The sequence below is a fragment of the Hyperoodon ampullatus genome (genome assembly GCF_949752795.1).
Source record: "Hyperoodon ampullatus genome assembly, chromosome: 2".
Lineage (NCBI taxonomy): Eukaryota > Metazoa > Chordata > Mammalia > Artiodactyla > Ziphiidae > Hyperoodon > Hyperoodon ampullatus.
Window position 1 is genome coordinate 17764078 of NC_136915.1, and position 16999 is coordinate 17781076.

General features: G+C 36.8%; 1 protein-coding gene across 2 annotated transcripts in view; it reads right to left on the reverse strand.

Moving 5' to 3' along the window:
• The window catches only part of USP48 (ubiquitin specific peptidase 48), a gene marked incomplete at both ends in the record, with an annotated part of 67770 nt that overhangs the window by 21605 nt on the left and 29166 nt on the right, over positions 1-16999 (reverse strand). Inside the window, 7 exons of one of the 2 annotated variants that reach the window (XM_079724517.1) lie at positions 3136-3207; positions 5860-5990; positions 6909-7023; positions 7727-7924; positions 11413-11562; positions 12235-12360; positions 15166-15345. In XM_079724517.1, the coding sequence (XP_079580643.1) occupies positions 3136-3207; positions 5860-5990; positions 6909-7023; positions 7727-7924; positions 11413-11562; positions 12235-12360; positions 15166-15345 (972 nt within the window). Of the gene's footprint in view, positions 1-3135; positions 3208-5859; positions 5991-6908; positions 7024-7726; positions 7925-11412; positions 11563-12234; positions 12364-15165; positions 15346-16999 lie in introns of both variants that reach the window. The other variant, XM_079724516.1, reaches the window with a different exon arrangement.

Sequence of the window (16999 nt, forward strand, 5' to 3'; positions counted from 1 at the left end):
GATAATCTAAGTGAGAATTCTCCAGTGAAACGGCCCAGCCAGGACACCCAAACAGGGAAGCTGGCAGTCCCCTGCCCTCACACATGTGCACGGCTTCCACAGAACCCCCCAAGCAATAAATGAATTAGGACCTGCACAGGGTGAGGTGTCACGATGCTGTGGACAGAGATCTTAACAAGCTACCAAAAGTGGAAGGGACAAAAACTGCCTAAGAAGGGCTTTGGACAAATGGTACATTGAAAGATACAGTAAGTCCTTCAAATTTTCAAAGAAAAGAATTTCAGACAATTATATAACTAGGGGAAACCTATGCATTAAGTGTGGTACCCTTTAGCAAACGACTCTCACCTCTCTGTGCCTCCGTTTACTTACTCATCAGTACAATCGGTACACTAGTAATACTGACCTTTCAGTTTGTTGTATAGATTAAGTGAGTTAATATCTATACACGTAGAAAACTACTAGGCACAAGGTAAACATATGATAAATGTCTATCATCTGTTTGGTATGACGACCATCACGACATCTCAGGAACAAGTTTTAATATAAACCTAAAGAGTGGGGTAGGTTTTAAGTGAAGTCCCGTATCCTGCACCTGTGGACATGGTACACTGACAGGTGACATCCACAAAAGCAGGAGTTGAGAACTATGCTTTTTTTTTTTTTTTTTTTTTTTTTTTTGCGGTACGCGGGCCTCTCACTGTTGTGGCCTCTCCCGTTGTGGAGCACAGGCTCCGGACGCGCAGGCTCAGCGGCCATGGCTCACAGGCCCAGCCACTCCGCAGCACGTGGGATCCTCCCGGACCGGGGCACAAACCTGCGTCCCCTGCATCGGCAGGTGGACTCTCAACCACTGCGCCACCAGGGAAGCCCCAAGAACTATGCTTTTTAAATGCAAGATAACAAGGTACAGCAACAAAATGCCACTGAGCTGCAGATCAAGCTAGAAGATCTAAAAAAAAATAGCTCATATACAATTTCTGACAAGCTGAGGGGAGCAGCATAAGTCCTGAAATCACTTTCAGCTCTGCCATGCTTTCTAGTCAAAACTATAAAACTAAGATGACAAGATGAGAGAGGTGGGCTGAGACCAAATGTCAGTGAACGAAGGAGGAAGACAATCTGAGTTCTGGCATTGTTTCACTCTGCTAAGCAGCACCAAGCATGAAAACTTAGTATTTTACTACAGATTCCTCAACTCTCAAAATGGAGGCACTTATGCTATGTGCACATCTATGCTACAAATGTTTTAAAAAAAAAAATCCACATCCCAGGATGACCCTTCACCCCCACTTCCTAGCTGGGTAGCCAGTAAATGAGAATGCCACTCAGCTAGTGAAGTGCAGTGAGACTGTGTCCAGAAAGACAGGCTGTACAAATGCAACTCAAGTGACAACTACTATCACTAGCATCACCAAGGACTCTTCATAAAAACCCACTGGTGTGGGGACTTCCCTGGCGGTCCAGTGGTTAAGAGTCTGTGCTTCCACTGCAAGGGGTGCAGGTTTGATCCCTGGTTGAGGAACTAAGATCCCACGTGCCGCGCCGCACTGGTGTGAATGAGGGAAAGGGTGAGGCATCATGTATGGGTTCATAATGAGGCAGTGAAGTAAGAACTAAAATAAGGAATTTATTGGGACCAACAAGAAGTCTGAGTATTAGGCTCAGCCATAAAATAGAATGAAAGAATGCCATCTGCAGCAACATGAACAGACCTAGAGATTATCATATTAAGTGAAGTCAGAGAGACAAATATCGTGATATCATTCATATATGGAATCTAAAAAAAATTATACGAATGAACTTATTTACAAAACAGAAATAGACTCACAGACAGAAAACAAACTTATAGTTACCAAAGGGGATGGTGGAGAGGGAATAAATTAGGAGTTTGGGATTAGCAGATATACACTACTATATATAAAATAGACAAACAAGGACCTACTGTATAGCACAGGGAACTACACTCAATATCTTATAATAACCTATAATGGAAAAGAATCTGAAAAAGAATACATATATGTATAACTGAATCAATTTGCTGTACACATGAAACTACTGCAACATAGTAATTAACTATACTTCAATTAAAAAAAAATAATTCTGAGTATCAGCAATACATTAGCACACAACAAGAAATGCAAACGTGTTAACAGATTCATCACTGACATCTCAGCTTCTCTGGGTCCAATTTTTCTCAGGGTGGAGTTAGGGGAAAAAAAAAAAAGAGTGAGTGGGGAACTTATACAGTAGAAGACTTTGAGAAGTAGACACCTTTTTGGCTTTCAGAGGGCTGACAGAATGGCAAACCATGTGTCATATATAAGGAGTCCCTCTCAAAAAAAAAGTTATTTCAAATGAGCACTCACTAAAACCAAATAAATACATAAACAAATATTCAGGATTAATAAGGATTTGGAAATTATTATTAAGAATATACAGGGCTTCCCTGGTGGCGCAGTGGTTGAGAGTCCGCCTGCCGATGCTAGGGGACATGGGTTCGTGCCCCGGTCCGGGAAGATCCCACATGCCATAGAGCGGCTGGGCCTGTGAGCCATGGCTGCTGAGCCTGCGTGCCCGGGGCCTGTGCTCCACAACGGGAGAGACCACAACAGTGAGAGGCCCGTGTACAGCAAAAAAAAAAAAAAAAAAAAAAAAAAAAGAATATACAGTACACAGTAGCTAAGAAACTAAAGCAGAAATAGCCCTAAGAAGAAGAATATACAAATGCTGTTTTCAAAGTGTTCAAATTTGGACAAAGACACAGACACATAAATGGGAAATAACTGAAATTCTTCTCCTTCAAGCTCAGAAAACCCTTCAATGTGATCAATGTGACAAGTGACAATAAGTTTCTTCTCTAAAATATGGGGAAATTCTATTATTTTAAATTTTTTTTTGCGAGGAGAGAGGGAAACGTGTGAGAGGCATTGGCTTGAAAGTAGGCAGTAGAAGCTAACAGCTGAAAAGGGCAAGAGAATAGAAACATTAGGATCATGAACAGTTTAGAAAACCAGTTGCTCTACCATGGCTGCCATATTAGGGCCTGAGCTCTTGAGTGTAAAATATTTAACAAAATATATATGATATGCTAAAGTAAGGCTAACAACAGAAGTTTTACATTATCTAGCTTACCATGTGGGCACAGAATGTCTTCATTAAAATTTAATTCTTCCTCCTCCTCTTTTCTTTCTTCCTTTGATTCATCTAATCAAAAGAAATACAGATAATAACTCTTCTACTGTTGTATTTAAATTTCAAAGTAGCAAAGATACTACTCTACACAATTTCAAACACAGAAAACTTTAAAACATTTAAAAAACTAGACCCAAGTGATTCGACACAGTCCTGCTAAGAAGTGTTTCATTTCTTTCCCTTAAAGGAAAGAAAAATTTCTGAATGGCAGTTTTGCTTTTTAAAGATTGGGGTTATGCAAGAAAATATGCATTTTTTTCAAACTGAAGAACAGTTCACATATCCTTCCATCAATTCTAGTCAAGGTATTCAGAATACTGTGTCATAAACCAGGATAATCATCTACATGTCATGTCACTTTCACCCATCGACTCTTTAGGGAAGAACAGAAAACTTCAGAAGGCTAATGAAATAAGGATTTCATGTCAAACATATATAATTAAAACTCTCCTTTTCCTATTAACAGTTCTCTTTCAACATCTGCTTTTCCTACTTGTCTACACTGTGACACTTGCCAGTTTGTACTTGTGTATACCAGTGAACAGGATCAAATAAAAGAAGTCCTAAGTAGCGGGATATTAGAATAGTTATTCATGGATTTTCCAGGTTAAGCACATAACAGACTTTTAATACACTTAGTATACATAAAGAATATTTACTAATCATTAAAAAGCTTAAGCAGAGAAATGGGCAAAGGAAAGACATGACCAGATAACTCTGTCTCCTGCCTGTTTCTCTGTGTGTCTCTCTCTCTCTCTCACATAATGTGAAAATTAGGCAAAGAAGTAGGTACAAGGACACATTTACTGCATCTGTGTTTACCTGCTAATTGTAAAAAACTGAAATAGGTTAAATAAATATATATTCATACAATGAAATGTAGCTGCTAAATTTTTAAAAACTGTTTTGGTAAAGGATGATGCACAACTGTGCCAATAACAAGCACCATTATAAAAAGCCACTATTTACAGTGATTATACCTGGTGGAAAGGCTTGCAGGTTTTACTTTGTTACTTCTACTCTGCTTCAAGCTTTTAAAATCTTTGGAGGAAGGGGGAGAAGAGCATTTTACTCTGAAAGCGACATGAAAAGTATTTTTAAGCTATAGGATATCAAAGCATTTTCTATTATGGCATCCAACTTTCCTTAAAATGAAGGGTCACTGGAATCTAAAATATGACACAAAGCCACCTATCTATGAAACAGAAAGAATCGGGGACATAGAGAACAAACTGGTGGTTGGGGTGGTGGTGGCAGTATGCACTGGGACTTTGGGGTGAGCAGATGCAAACTGGTATATACAGAACGGATAAACAACACGGTCCTGCTGCAGAGCACAGGGAACTATAGTCAATATCCTGGGATAAACCATAATGGAAGAGAATATATATACGTATAACTTAGTCACTTTGCTGTAATTAACACAACATTGTAAGTCAACTATACTTCAGTTTTTTAAAAAAAAAGGGCCACTGATATGTAAAGAGGCTTAAAAGAGCACAAAATATTTAACATACTGGGTCACGTCACACTAAAAGTATGTTTTTAATCTTTTTTCTTAGTGAGGTGGTTGATGTACAATATTAAATAAGTTTCAGGTACACAACATAGTGATTCACAATTTGTAAAGGTTATATTCCATATATAGCTATTATAATATATTGGCTATATTTAAAATATCTTTTTTAAATGATAGAATAAAATTGAAACAAATGTTAAGTTCATGAAGTACACAGCACAACAAAATACTTTAGCCAAAAGAAAAAAATCACTCTTCAAATTTGAAAATGTTTAAAAAAAAATTAGTTTAAAATTATTAGTGGCTCTGGTGTTTTTACATTCTCAAAAATAAAGCAGTGATATGGGAAGATCCACACCAAATAAAATGATACAAATGTTCAAATGCAGAAAATACAGAATATTTCATTAAAAAGTTAAGAATATTAAAATAATAAAATATATGTATATAAGTACTAATATTTGGAGATAATATTAAGTGAAATAATTGCTTATGGATCATTAATTGTATCTGAATTAGTAAACTGATCAAACTACTGATTTCTATCTTAAATCTAAAAGGTTTTAATGTTTTAATTTCCCATAATTTTATAAAAATACTGATTACAAAATTGAATTGAGTGGTTGACTTTCATTAATATAATTTCCTATTTAAAAGCATCGTTTCAGAAAACTCAGAAGAATTTATAAGTAAAAAGCTATTCAAAACCTGCTTTTTCTCCTGGATGAAAAATGCAGAAGTTCAAGCACATTTAACTTGACGAAGTCAGCCTGTTGGCGTGGCTAATAATCTATAACCAAAATGTACTGAGCTAACAACATACTATGCAATTTGCGGCACACCTGCCTTTCTTAAAAATTTTAGCTGGAGCAAAATTAAAAGTAATTTTGCTTGGGATTAACTAGAGAGACCCTAAGCCCAAAGCAGGTCATAAGGAATGCCTCTCGTGAGCTGTTGAGCCCATGCTCACTTTCAATAGCTTGTAAGTCTTTTTATTTGTTCTGAGACATTTTTGAGAGCTTTAGGCTTCAAAAAATTGTCTTAGAAATTACGTGGATGGGAATCAAAACAATTTTACTACAAACAAATGCTTACAATTTTGTGGTATGATTCACAACCATCTACATACAGGTTTTAAATATTACCTTTATTCAAGGTGTTGCCATTCATTTTCCCACTGCTTTGGTCTGCATCACCATCTTGCTCATCCAGCTGTTCAAGAGCTAGCTGACGCCAACTGCGTAAGGAGGATTTCCCTACCCAAAATCCATCACTGCTGTGGAAAAGAGAGAGAATGTAAAATCATGCAAGTAACATTTCCTAATGTCCTTCTCCCTTCTTTCCTTGTAAAGGCCACAACTAAACTGAATTAAAATGTTCAGTATTTGCTGCTGTGCATACAATTTTTTTTAACCTATTTCCTCATTTGGGCCATTTTTACTCCGCACTATTAAATTGCACGTATAGAAAATACTTTGCTTCCATCCTCAATCTTAGCCTGCTCCTCCTAACCCTCATTTAAATTTATGCCAATCACACCAAACAACTGGCCACTTTCCTTCACTTGATTACTACCCAAAACTGCGTATAGCTGACCCTTCAAATGCACATATAGGCACCCACATATATGTACACAAACACATTTAGGGGACTCAGTAGGCTGTTTGTGGAATGACCCAAAACAGTGAACTAGACTGATATTTCTTTGGGAAATATACAACTTAAACCCAAACATCATAAATGCCACCTGAGTCCAGAGGTGCTCTACAGAGGGTGGCTCAACAAACTCCAAGAAGCCTGGATGTTCCTGACAAGGATGCACCACTGGGTAGCCTTGGTTAACAAACTGACTTCAGCCTCTCTAAAGGGGACACTCCAGGCCTGCTAGAATGGTTTTCCAACATAAGTATTCCACAATTCCATGTCAGAACACAGGCGAGCACCTTGCCTTACCTTGTTTAGGCCTCAGATGCACACCTCTGCTTCCACCTTTCTAATGGATGGCATTTAGCCACAGGAGCTGTGCCTCAGCTCTCTTTATCTTTGCCACAGCAGCAATCACCACAAAACTTACTCTGCTGTGGCCAACCACTCATCTCCCTTCTTTCTTCCAAAGATCCCAAGTCCCTATTATCCACAAATAATAAGCTACTTGTTTTTTTAGCTTATCAAACAATATACACTGTGAACATACCCCTTTACTGTTGCTTTGAGCAGATTATTTACAGTTTTATAATCTTCATTTAGTTGGTTCTTCAGACGCAACACACGACAACGTTCTACTACACATTCCTTACACAGGGCTTTCACTGAGACAGAGAAAACGAAAGGGAAGAGTGTATTCACATACAGATTTCCTGTTAAGAAAATGTTTTCAGCACTTCATAAAACAATGAAGAATTTTAACCCAAAGTCACAAATTTTGACAAGATAGCAAATTGGTATACGTCCTAAGTTATTTTGGCAACATAAATATCAAGACAGCAATAGTGTTATCCTGCATAAAGAAAGAACTATAGGATACAAAATGTTATAATATGCTATAACTACCTATGCCAGAAAGTACATTTTACAAGATTTAGATGCAAATTTTGCAAGACCACCATCAAATGATGGAGGCTGTAAAGGAGGGGAGGGTAATCAATATATCTGACAACTATAAATGTAATGTTAATTGTTTAAGACCTTCGTGTGGGTATCAACCAGACCAATACTCTGAAGAGTACTGTACAAAACAACAAAATACTACTAGATGGCTTTCTCAAATGTATCCTATTTTGTCTGTCTTATGAGACAAAACACACAACAAAACTAAATAAGCAGTTTCTTTTCTAACATTATAAATATACCACGTATGACGCTGCTTAACTTATACTTGATTTAGCAAATCATTTTTGCACAGTGCAAGGAATATGAGGTCTAAGCACAGTCTGGGTCAAATGATCATAAAGATCATATAATGCAGACTTATTGCATTACTCTTTTTTAAGCAGATAAGACATCTCGAATTACCAGTTAGTCTTGGTCCTCCTCCATATCTACTATAGAAAATGTCAGCCGCATATTCAGATATTCTCTTCATAATCGATATTTTATCAGGATGAAGCTTGTCGTGGGAACACAGGCAAGCGTGATTATCAATAGGCTTGGTGGGTGTCGATTCATCCAACCACTTCTGCAGCCACTCAAGAGAGACAAATTCATAGGGCTCTGAGGAAGAAAGCAAGGGAAAGAGCCTATGTATTTTTACAGCTTTTTGACTAAGCGATACATTCATTTTCCTCAAGAAAATGCAAATTCTTTCCAAAGTTAGCAGAATCAGAAGAATCATTGTTCAGGGAAGACATTACATGAGTACAGCACAAAGCTCCGTTTAACTAGCACTCATCTGAATTCAAGGAGCTGTGCACGGGAGGGACGAGTCTGCACGGTGCCCTATAAGATCGGCTGGTATTATTAACCACATTCTACAAAAGAGGTTTCCACAGAGAGAAGTGTCTTGCTTGATAGCACAGCAGAGCTCTGATCAGGACACTTGGTGACTACAAGCCACACTCCAGGCCAGCTCGCAAATCACATAACCTCACCCCCATAACGATTTTCATAAACACTTGTCATCGATGTGTGATAATACAACTGAAAGTTAAAATGAGGAATCTGACTAGGTTCTAAGTTAAAAATTAACCTCATCAGCTATAACCGCACTTTCACAAGGCCATTTAAACCACTGAATTTTTCTTCACCCAAGATGATACTGATGTTGATTAAAAGGTAGTTGATTTCCCCATCCAAATCCATATCACAATCAATTCATTACATTATTATGTATTTCAAGAAATTAAGCTATTTTAAGCAACTTCTAGGATGAAGTGCACTAGAATCGAATATATCAATTCTGAAGTTGCAAAAATTAACATACAACCAAACACCTCAGAATGTGTTTTAATTTGGGAAAACAGAGCCCCAGAGTTCCGTAAAAGCCAAAATTAAAGATAAAGGGCCAGCTTTGATTACTTACAAAGATCTCCAGTGAGTCCCAGCATAAAACATAGAAGAAAACATACAGAGGTTGAATTTATATATCTGTATTATGATACTACTTCTGATGAGATCTGAGGGATAGACAATTCAACTCAAAGCCCATTTTGACCAATTTTACACTTCCCTGAGATTTACAAGTCTAAAAACTAACTTCCATTTTAAGTTTGGCATAAAACATTTCAATTTTTACAAAAACAAAATCCAGAACTGTTGGATCCCTTATTTGTGCTAAAACTGTACATCATAAACTGAGAGACTCCTAACTGATTGGTCAGCTCTGATGCAGCTGCAGAGAAAGAGCTCGTGACTACAAGTTGAGACCAAGTTCTGCCACCAAGAAACTGAACTTGAGCAAGTCACTTGAACTCTCTATGCTTCAGATCTTTTATTTGTAAAATGAAGGTAATAATACCTGCCTTCTACCTACCTCACAGGGATGCTGTTGAATGTAAAAGATAAGATATGTGAAGCATTTTGAGCTTTTATGGAAGAAAAGAGATACAGAAAAGTTAATCATATATTCACACAATATATAAATGTGGAGACCTTAAGATTCAGCACAGGTTAACATGGTTGTGGCATTTTACAATGTATAATGGTATGGAATGATCCCTATCCCAGAGAGCAAAATACAAGTCTTAGCATATCTAATCTTTTCCCAAGGAGAGTCCCATAGGTTAAAACTTTTAGTAATCTCAAGGCTATTGATGTAAGATATGAAGATTAGAAAAATCTTGAAAGAGCTGTAGCAATTTCTAGCAAGGGCTTCCCTAACAATCGGGGTCTAGCACAAGTCTCAATAATTAAAGTAGATTCTGCTTGTGGAAGGTTTTTACACTACAGATGTTTCTGCACTAGAGAGAGAGATGCCTGGCAGGTTCTCACAGATGTTCTCCATTATTGTGATGCCAAAGGCATGGATAATCAACTAACAAACAGGAGTAAGAACTCTATTAAGTTGGGATAACAAACTGTATAAAAACCTCAGCATCTGACAAAGCAGGAAAGCAAATGTTAAAATATTTACCAAAGGGAAACGTATACTATGGTTCAAACTTATTTATATATAGTTTTAAATGCCTGGATTTTGAATAGGAATTTGTTTTGGAAAGTTATAAAGTCTAGAAAGATCATGGCATCAAAAATATTTGAAACAACTTACCTAAAGATAATTTAGGATTATTTAGAGATAATTTATTTCAACTTAAATAAAAAGGGCCAAAAGGGTTCAGGTTCCCAGTGAGGTTTATATTTTAGGATAAATGACCCTTCTTTTAATATGTTCACAAAGATAAGATTTAGAAAAAACATAACAAGACTTTGATTGGCAGCACAAAACCATGGTCATTAGCTTTGAGATCTGACAATATTTTAGGAAACCATGGACTTACTATCATATAAGGTTACTATAAATGGGAAAAAATTATAAAGCTCATAATTGGTAAGAGTATTGATAACATATATACATATTCGAAGAACACAAGCACTGGTTCTTATAGACGGAATGAAAACAGGCAAGAGGGCACAGTGTAAACTTGACACGTAACATCTTTGGACCATGCAGTTTTAAAGTGTGATTCAAAACAGCATTTTAGTTTATAGACCCAGTAAGTTGCTTTCTTTTGTCCAGTGAATACAGGAAACCATGAATAAGGTTCAGAAAACAAATTTCTAGGTACCAACTCCTTTGAATAAATTTAGAGATTTGAATTACATGTTCATTTCCAAATTGTTTCCAATAAAACTGAGGTCAGTCTAATTCTTTAGGGTAATCCCAACCCTTGAAACAGAGTAACAGGTTACAAAGAAAGGTCAGAATCAAATTAAGGTATAGTTTAGACAGAACTTTTGAGAGATATTCTTACAGATGCAGCAATTTATATTCATCTTTTGCTTAAAGTAATACCAGTAATGGAAAATTGAGATATCAAAAAGACAAAACCACAAGTACAATTATGCTTGAGTATTTATTTTCTAAAATTAGTAAAACTGCCTCTTTTTAAAGTAGGAGTTGGGTATGGGGAATTGCCTATGAAATGACAGAAAATATTATAAATGGCATACCAGCCTTAAAGAGTTGAGGTTTCCTTTTTGAGGCATTAGATAAACTTGAATAAACATACACAGTAAATGAATGAGCTGGACTGTGTGGGATAATTCTTAAGAAATTAGGGGTCAGCAGAAAGCTTTCCTATTCTTAGAATATTTGATACTAAATTTCAAAATAATCTAACAGTATCATAAAAATAGTACTCATATAAAAGAATGCCTGTTAATACTGTTAGGGCACAAAGTACACAAGGAAATAGACTAGGCGAGTTGCTTCCATAGTAGCCCAATCAGATTTTTCTTTTAAAAAAAAGTTAATGTCTCACAAATTAGAAATATCTACAAGAGTTATATATGCAGAGTGCTGACCTAAACCTCATAATTTATTAAGAGCTTCCCATTTTTAAAAGTACATGATAATGAAAATTATACGGAATGCTACACATTAAGTTACTGTCGGTTTACATAGTAATTGTATAGCGCATAAGCTGGCATTAACGGGTTATAAATAAGAAAGGGCAGGGGAAAGTTTGTTCATACACATTTGTGAACATAAAAGAAACAAGGCACTTAATGGCAACAGTGCTGTCCCAGAATATCTTACAGACCAGCTCCAGCAGGTAACCTTTGGTACAGCTCCTTAACTTCTTCATGCTTTGCTTTTCCTTTATCCACACTTTGCTTACGCATCTCGGCCATTTCAATACACCACTCCTCAAATTTGGAATTGTCCCGATCTACCAGCTCTTGAAGAAAGGCTAATCAGAACAGAAGGACACAAAAACCTTTATCCTGTTTTTCAAAGACAAAGAACCATGCTGATTTTTAAATTACAACAAATACTGGCTAAGATTTTGGGGGCAACATCCGGTCTCCCTACAACCTGCAGGCAGAAGTAAAACTGAAGACAGCCCCTGGAATAATACCAGGGGGTTCCCCTACCCGATTCTCCATGACATCACAGAAGCATCAAATGGGTCAGAAACACCATTCAAAACAGATGGTGCCACAGACAGAGCACAACACAGTATCAGGTAAAATGACAACTGATGACTGCCTTCAGCCAAGCAGCAGCTCTTCCTTTTTTATATTAAATCTAGAAAATTTATAACTGGCTAAAACCCAAAACTGCTTTACAAACTGAACAAAACAGAACCAAATTGCTCTTTAAATTCATCTTTATAATCCACAGGAATTTTTTAAATTGCTTTTGCTTTTCTTCAGGGGCGGTCAGTGGAATAGTTCTGTTAAAGCCTCCTTTATCATAAAAACTCACCACTTTAAAGCAAATCTGTGATTATATACACTTTCACCATTTACCATATGCAACCAACCTACCATAATAGATAAAAGCAATCTGTTCTCGTCATTGACCTTTGAGCATGGTATTCTAAAATATCTGCCTTATGTAATCCTGGAAAATTGCTCACCTGGTACCTGAATAGTCGTGTTGGGTTTTTCTTGAGCTTGTAGTCTATAAACCAACATGTATGCATTTCGAGAGCAGTGAGTTCCTTTGCCACACTTGGGTTTACGTGTCTGGGATTTAGAAGGTTCTGCTGAGGTAAGAGAAATCAAAAGATGACTAAATTAGAATGCCTAGAGTTTATTCATTCTTTTGCAGGGGAGGGGAAGGGGGAGGGTCATAGAAAACAATTCCTAAAATACAAACTCAAGATACATTAAAAGGCAACACAAATTTAGCAGGCTGGACAAATGTTTAAACAAGTTACTAACCCGCATTGCCTGCCATATTCCATTTTTAAAAGCCGAAAAGAAAGTAGTATTTTTCACAATGGCAAACCTGAACCAGGAAAAAAAAAAAAAAAAACCCACAAACTATTATGAGTTTATTTTACTGTTGATCTTAAATTACAAAAATAAATCCAGACTTAATTGTGCAAAGAAATAAAACGGAATGTTCCTGAAAAAATGAAATAAAATGCTAAGATTAGCCACTAATCTCTATAAATTCATAAGTGGAAAACATTAGTGTTTTACATGGCACATATATCACATGAAGGTGATCTTCAAATTGAGTCTGATTATCCCAGGATAACCTTCCAATGGGTAGGAGGTCATGGATAGTTCTGAGGAAATCAATTACCAGATCCTCAATTGACAATGTATTTTTCTAAAATTGTTCAGGTTTCACTGATGGTTTCCACCTCTCCTTTCAGTCATCTGTCTCCCCACCTTACAAAAGAAAGATATAACCTCTTACCTGTGACAAAAAGTCTTATCTCACCAAAAGATATGTTTACAGTAAAATTCTGCTGTGTTCAATTTTTAAAAATTTCTAACACACTTACATTGGTTTGATCAATTATACAGTTTTATTTAAAAAAAAAAAAACCACTCAATCCAGAAGTACTTTCTAACTATTTAGAGCTTTACAGCTACAGAAACCTTAGTATATTTCATTAGAATGAAATTCTATAGGGTCAGTGTAATGGAAACACTAGTATAGGAGAAAAAGGAAACATTAAAAAAAAAAATCCTGTCATAAAAAAAGATCAGTCCATTTAACTCTGAAAAGGATGACGTGGATGTATGGAATCTATATGTTATGTAATTTCATTTGGATACAACAGTAATGCTGCAGTTTAAGTTTCAATATTTATAATTTGTCAGAAGTTACATTATTTGAAGCTATTTAAATTTACAATGAAAAATGTTGTATTTTAAAATGTGCAATGAAATACAAAAGCTGTTCAATATTTTTATAGGGACTACAGGAGCAAATAAGTTTGAAGACCACAGTCACAGGGCACTAAAAATCTCAGGGGCATGTATACAAAGAAAAGACGTTGGTCATTTCTAACTAAAAAATTAAGATTTAAGATATTCATTAATTTGTATAAGACAGAATATAAAATGATTCATAGAAGTTCACAAGAGAATATAGTAATGAATGACTAATGGAATTTAATGAATAAGTATTTTCTATCTTTGATAAAATAGATAAAAGGAGCAATGTAAGCTGCATATAATGAGATGCATTAAAACATTGGAATGGGATCCTCATACATGCAGAGTCTCTTTCTATTGAACTGTTTTAAAATTTAGGACTACCTATATGTAGAAGACAGGAGAGCCTTAATAATGCTTTTAATCCTACAATTTTCTCATCATAATGAAACAGATCAAATAAACCTCAGTAAAGAAGTCAAATAAAGCCGAATTTTAATTATTCACAATTTAAAGCTACATGTCAATTTTGTTCCTAGTAAGAATATCACGATAAGAAAAAATATAAGCAAATGTTAAGAGTCTAAGTATTACTTAGGTAAAGTGGGAGCAAGATTGCTACATGTCTAAAATGTGATTTAAAATTAGAAAATACTTCTAGCATCAAGCCTAGGTTGAGCGCTACTCAGAGCAGGCAAGCCCAGCACACCTCCCACTTTCTCTTTTCAAGCTTTACTGAGGTATAATTGATGAATAAAAATGGTATGCATAAAAAAATAGAAAATACTTCTTCAAATTACAAGAATATAGCCACCACATGGATATCTGCAGCAAGATTCCCCATGCCTTCCTTGAAAGCCAACCTCAACTGCCATGCTACTCCACCTTGGGAAAGTGGTACTGATCCTTTAAGAAAGAAGGGTGGCAGGAGACACACACCTATTCCCAATCCTTTTCTATTTTTGCATCCCATTGTCCGAGCCTCACCCCAAAATGACAAACACGGTAAGAAAGTGATGAGAACCTCAGCCAAGATGGCTCCTATTGGAAGAACTGCCCACTCCATTCGACAATAAATGGGTATGTAGCCCACGAAAACCAAGGTGATGAGAGCTACATACTAGAATAATACTATTTCAGGAGGTATCATTTACAGCAGACCTCATTACTACAAAACAGCAAGCAGTTTATTCCCCAGAGGCACTGCTCCACACTCTAGGGATGGAGTAAGATACTTAACAGGGAGGGGTAGACATTGCTCAGGGAACAAAGTTCCCCTGCTATACTTATTTCCCCAAAATAAATGTCCTGACCCAGAGAAAAGGACTACAAATCCTACTATATTACATCTACTACTCATAATTTTTAGCTTAATACTCACCATCCTCTTCCCTAGCTGCCCACAATTAACCTGTTAATTGAAAATTAAATTTGTGTCTTCAAACTGTACTGAAAACATGACATTACGGAAACCATCTCTGGAGCAAAATCATTTTTTTAAAAAATTCAAGCATTGCTATAAAAGATGTTCAGAGATTTCATGTGTTTAAGAAATGCAAATAGCCTTGATAGTCCATAACAATCTTGGGCCATAATAATTTATCACAAACATTTCTGGTAAAAAAAAAAAATTATATTTTAAAAGGGCACTCACAACTTAAAGGTTTTACCTAGATCTTCCTCAATCCCTAGTTGTAATTTCTTCCCCTCCATCTTTTCTATGTCTTCATCATTAAACTTATACCATTCACCAGACTGTGGATCTTTCACATGGGCAATGTAGTGACCGGAATAAGCACTCACTCCTCTGTGTATGAGGACTGCACTGAGTTCATACACATAGGACCCACCTAGGGAAGGAGAAAGGGGAAAAATGAAAGAAATTTTGGATAACATTATTTCTTCTTATATCCTGAGCCTGAATTGTAATGATTACAATTCTTTATGCATCTGACAGAGTTCAAAATATGTCACCTAAGATTTAAAGAATTTAGTCTCATAAAATAATGTAGCAGGCATTGTTTTAAGCTGCTCACTGTATCAACTCTCCATTCCCTCTGCAAAATATACAGGTGGAAAGCTACGGCATTCTGGGCGCTCAGGGTTACGAAGCTATTCTGTAGTATACTTTCCCTTCTGCATTAACAGGCTGAGCCATATGCTTACCAAGAATCAGTTGTTCATATTTTCCAACTTATTACAAAAATTAACTACACACAAACTAGTAAGATTTGAGTGCAAAACTAAAAAGCTATTGTTTCTAGAAAAAAGAAAAATGTTTTTTAAAAATTGGGGATAGGGACTTCCCTGGTGGCGCAGTGGTTGAGAGTCCGCCTGCTGACGCAGGGGCTACGGGTTCGTGCCCCCGGCCGGGAAGATCCCATATGCCGCGGAGCGGCTGGGCCCGTGAGCCATGGCCGCTGGGCCTGCGCGTCCGGAGCCTGTGCTCCGCAACGGGAGAGGCCACAACAGTAAGAGGCCCGCGTACTGCAAAAAAAAAAAAAAAAAAAAAAATTGGGGATAAGTCATTAAGGAAAATTGCTTTCAAAATAGGTGTAGACAAGGGAATTCACTGGTGGTCCAGTGGTTAGGACTTGGCGCTTTCAATGCCGATGACGTGGGTTTGATCCCTCGTCAGGGAACTAAGATCCCACAAGCTTCGTGGCACGGCCGAAAGAGGGGGAAAAAAAATCGGTGTAGACAAGACAAATAGAAAATACAGAGAAAAAAACAATAAAAATCTAGACTGGGTTCTGCACTCAGATTTCTTTATAAGTATTTTAACTTATTAACTATTCCACTTAAAATAAACAAAACCGGGGCTTCCCTGGTGGCGCAGTGGTTGGGAGTCCGCCTGCCAATGCAGGGGACACGGGTTCGATCCCTGCTGTGGGAAGACCCCACATCCTGCAGAGCAATGAACCTGTGCGCCACAACTACTGAGCCTGCACTCTAGAGCCCGCGAGCCACAACTACTGAGCCCGTGTGCCACAACTACTGAAGCCCGCGCACCTAGAGCCTGTGTTCCTCAACAAGAGAAGCCACCGCAATGAGAGGCCTGTGCAACTCAATGAGGAGTAGCCCCCGCTTGCAGCAACTAGAGAAAGCCCGCAAGCAGCAACGGGGACCCAACGCAGCCAAAAATAAATAATAAATAAAATAAATAATAAATAAAATAAATAAATTAAAATAAATAAACAAAACCTACACATCACAGCCTATCTACTATGCACATGGTTTATGCAAGAAGAAAAGGCTTTATCCATACATCAAAATATCAGCAAATGAATGAACATTTACGTTTTAAGATAAAATATTTTTAAGTTTGAAAAAAATCTTTTAAACATTCTAAACTTAAACCAATTCTAGGGAGGAAACTGTACTTAAAGCAATCATTGCTACTACACATTTTATTAATAAAAATTAGATAAATTCATCAGCAATCCTACAACACAGACATAACCACTATTAATATTTAAACTTATAGATTTTTTTCCAACAAAT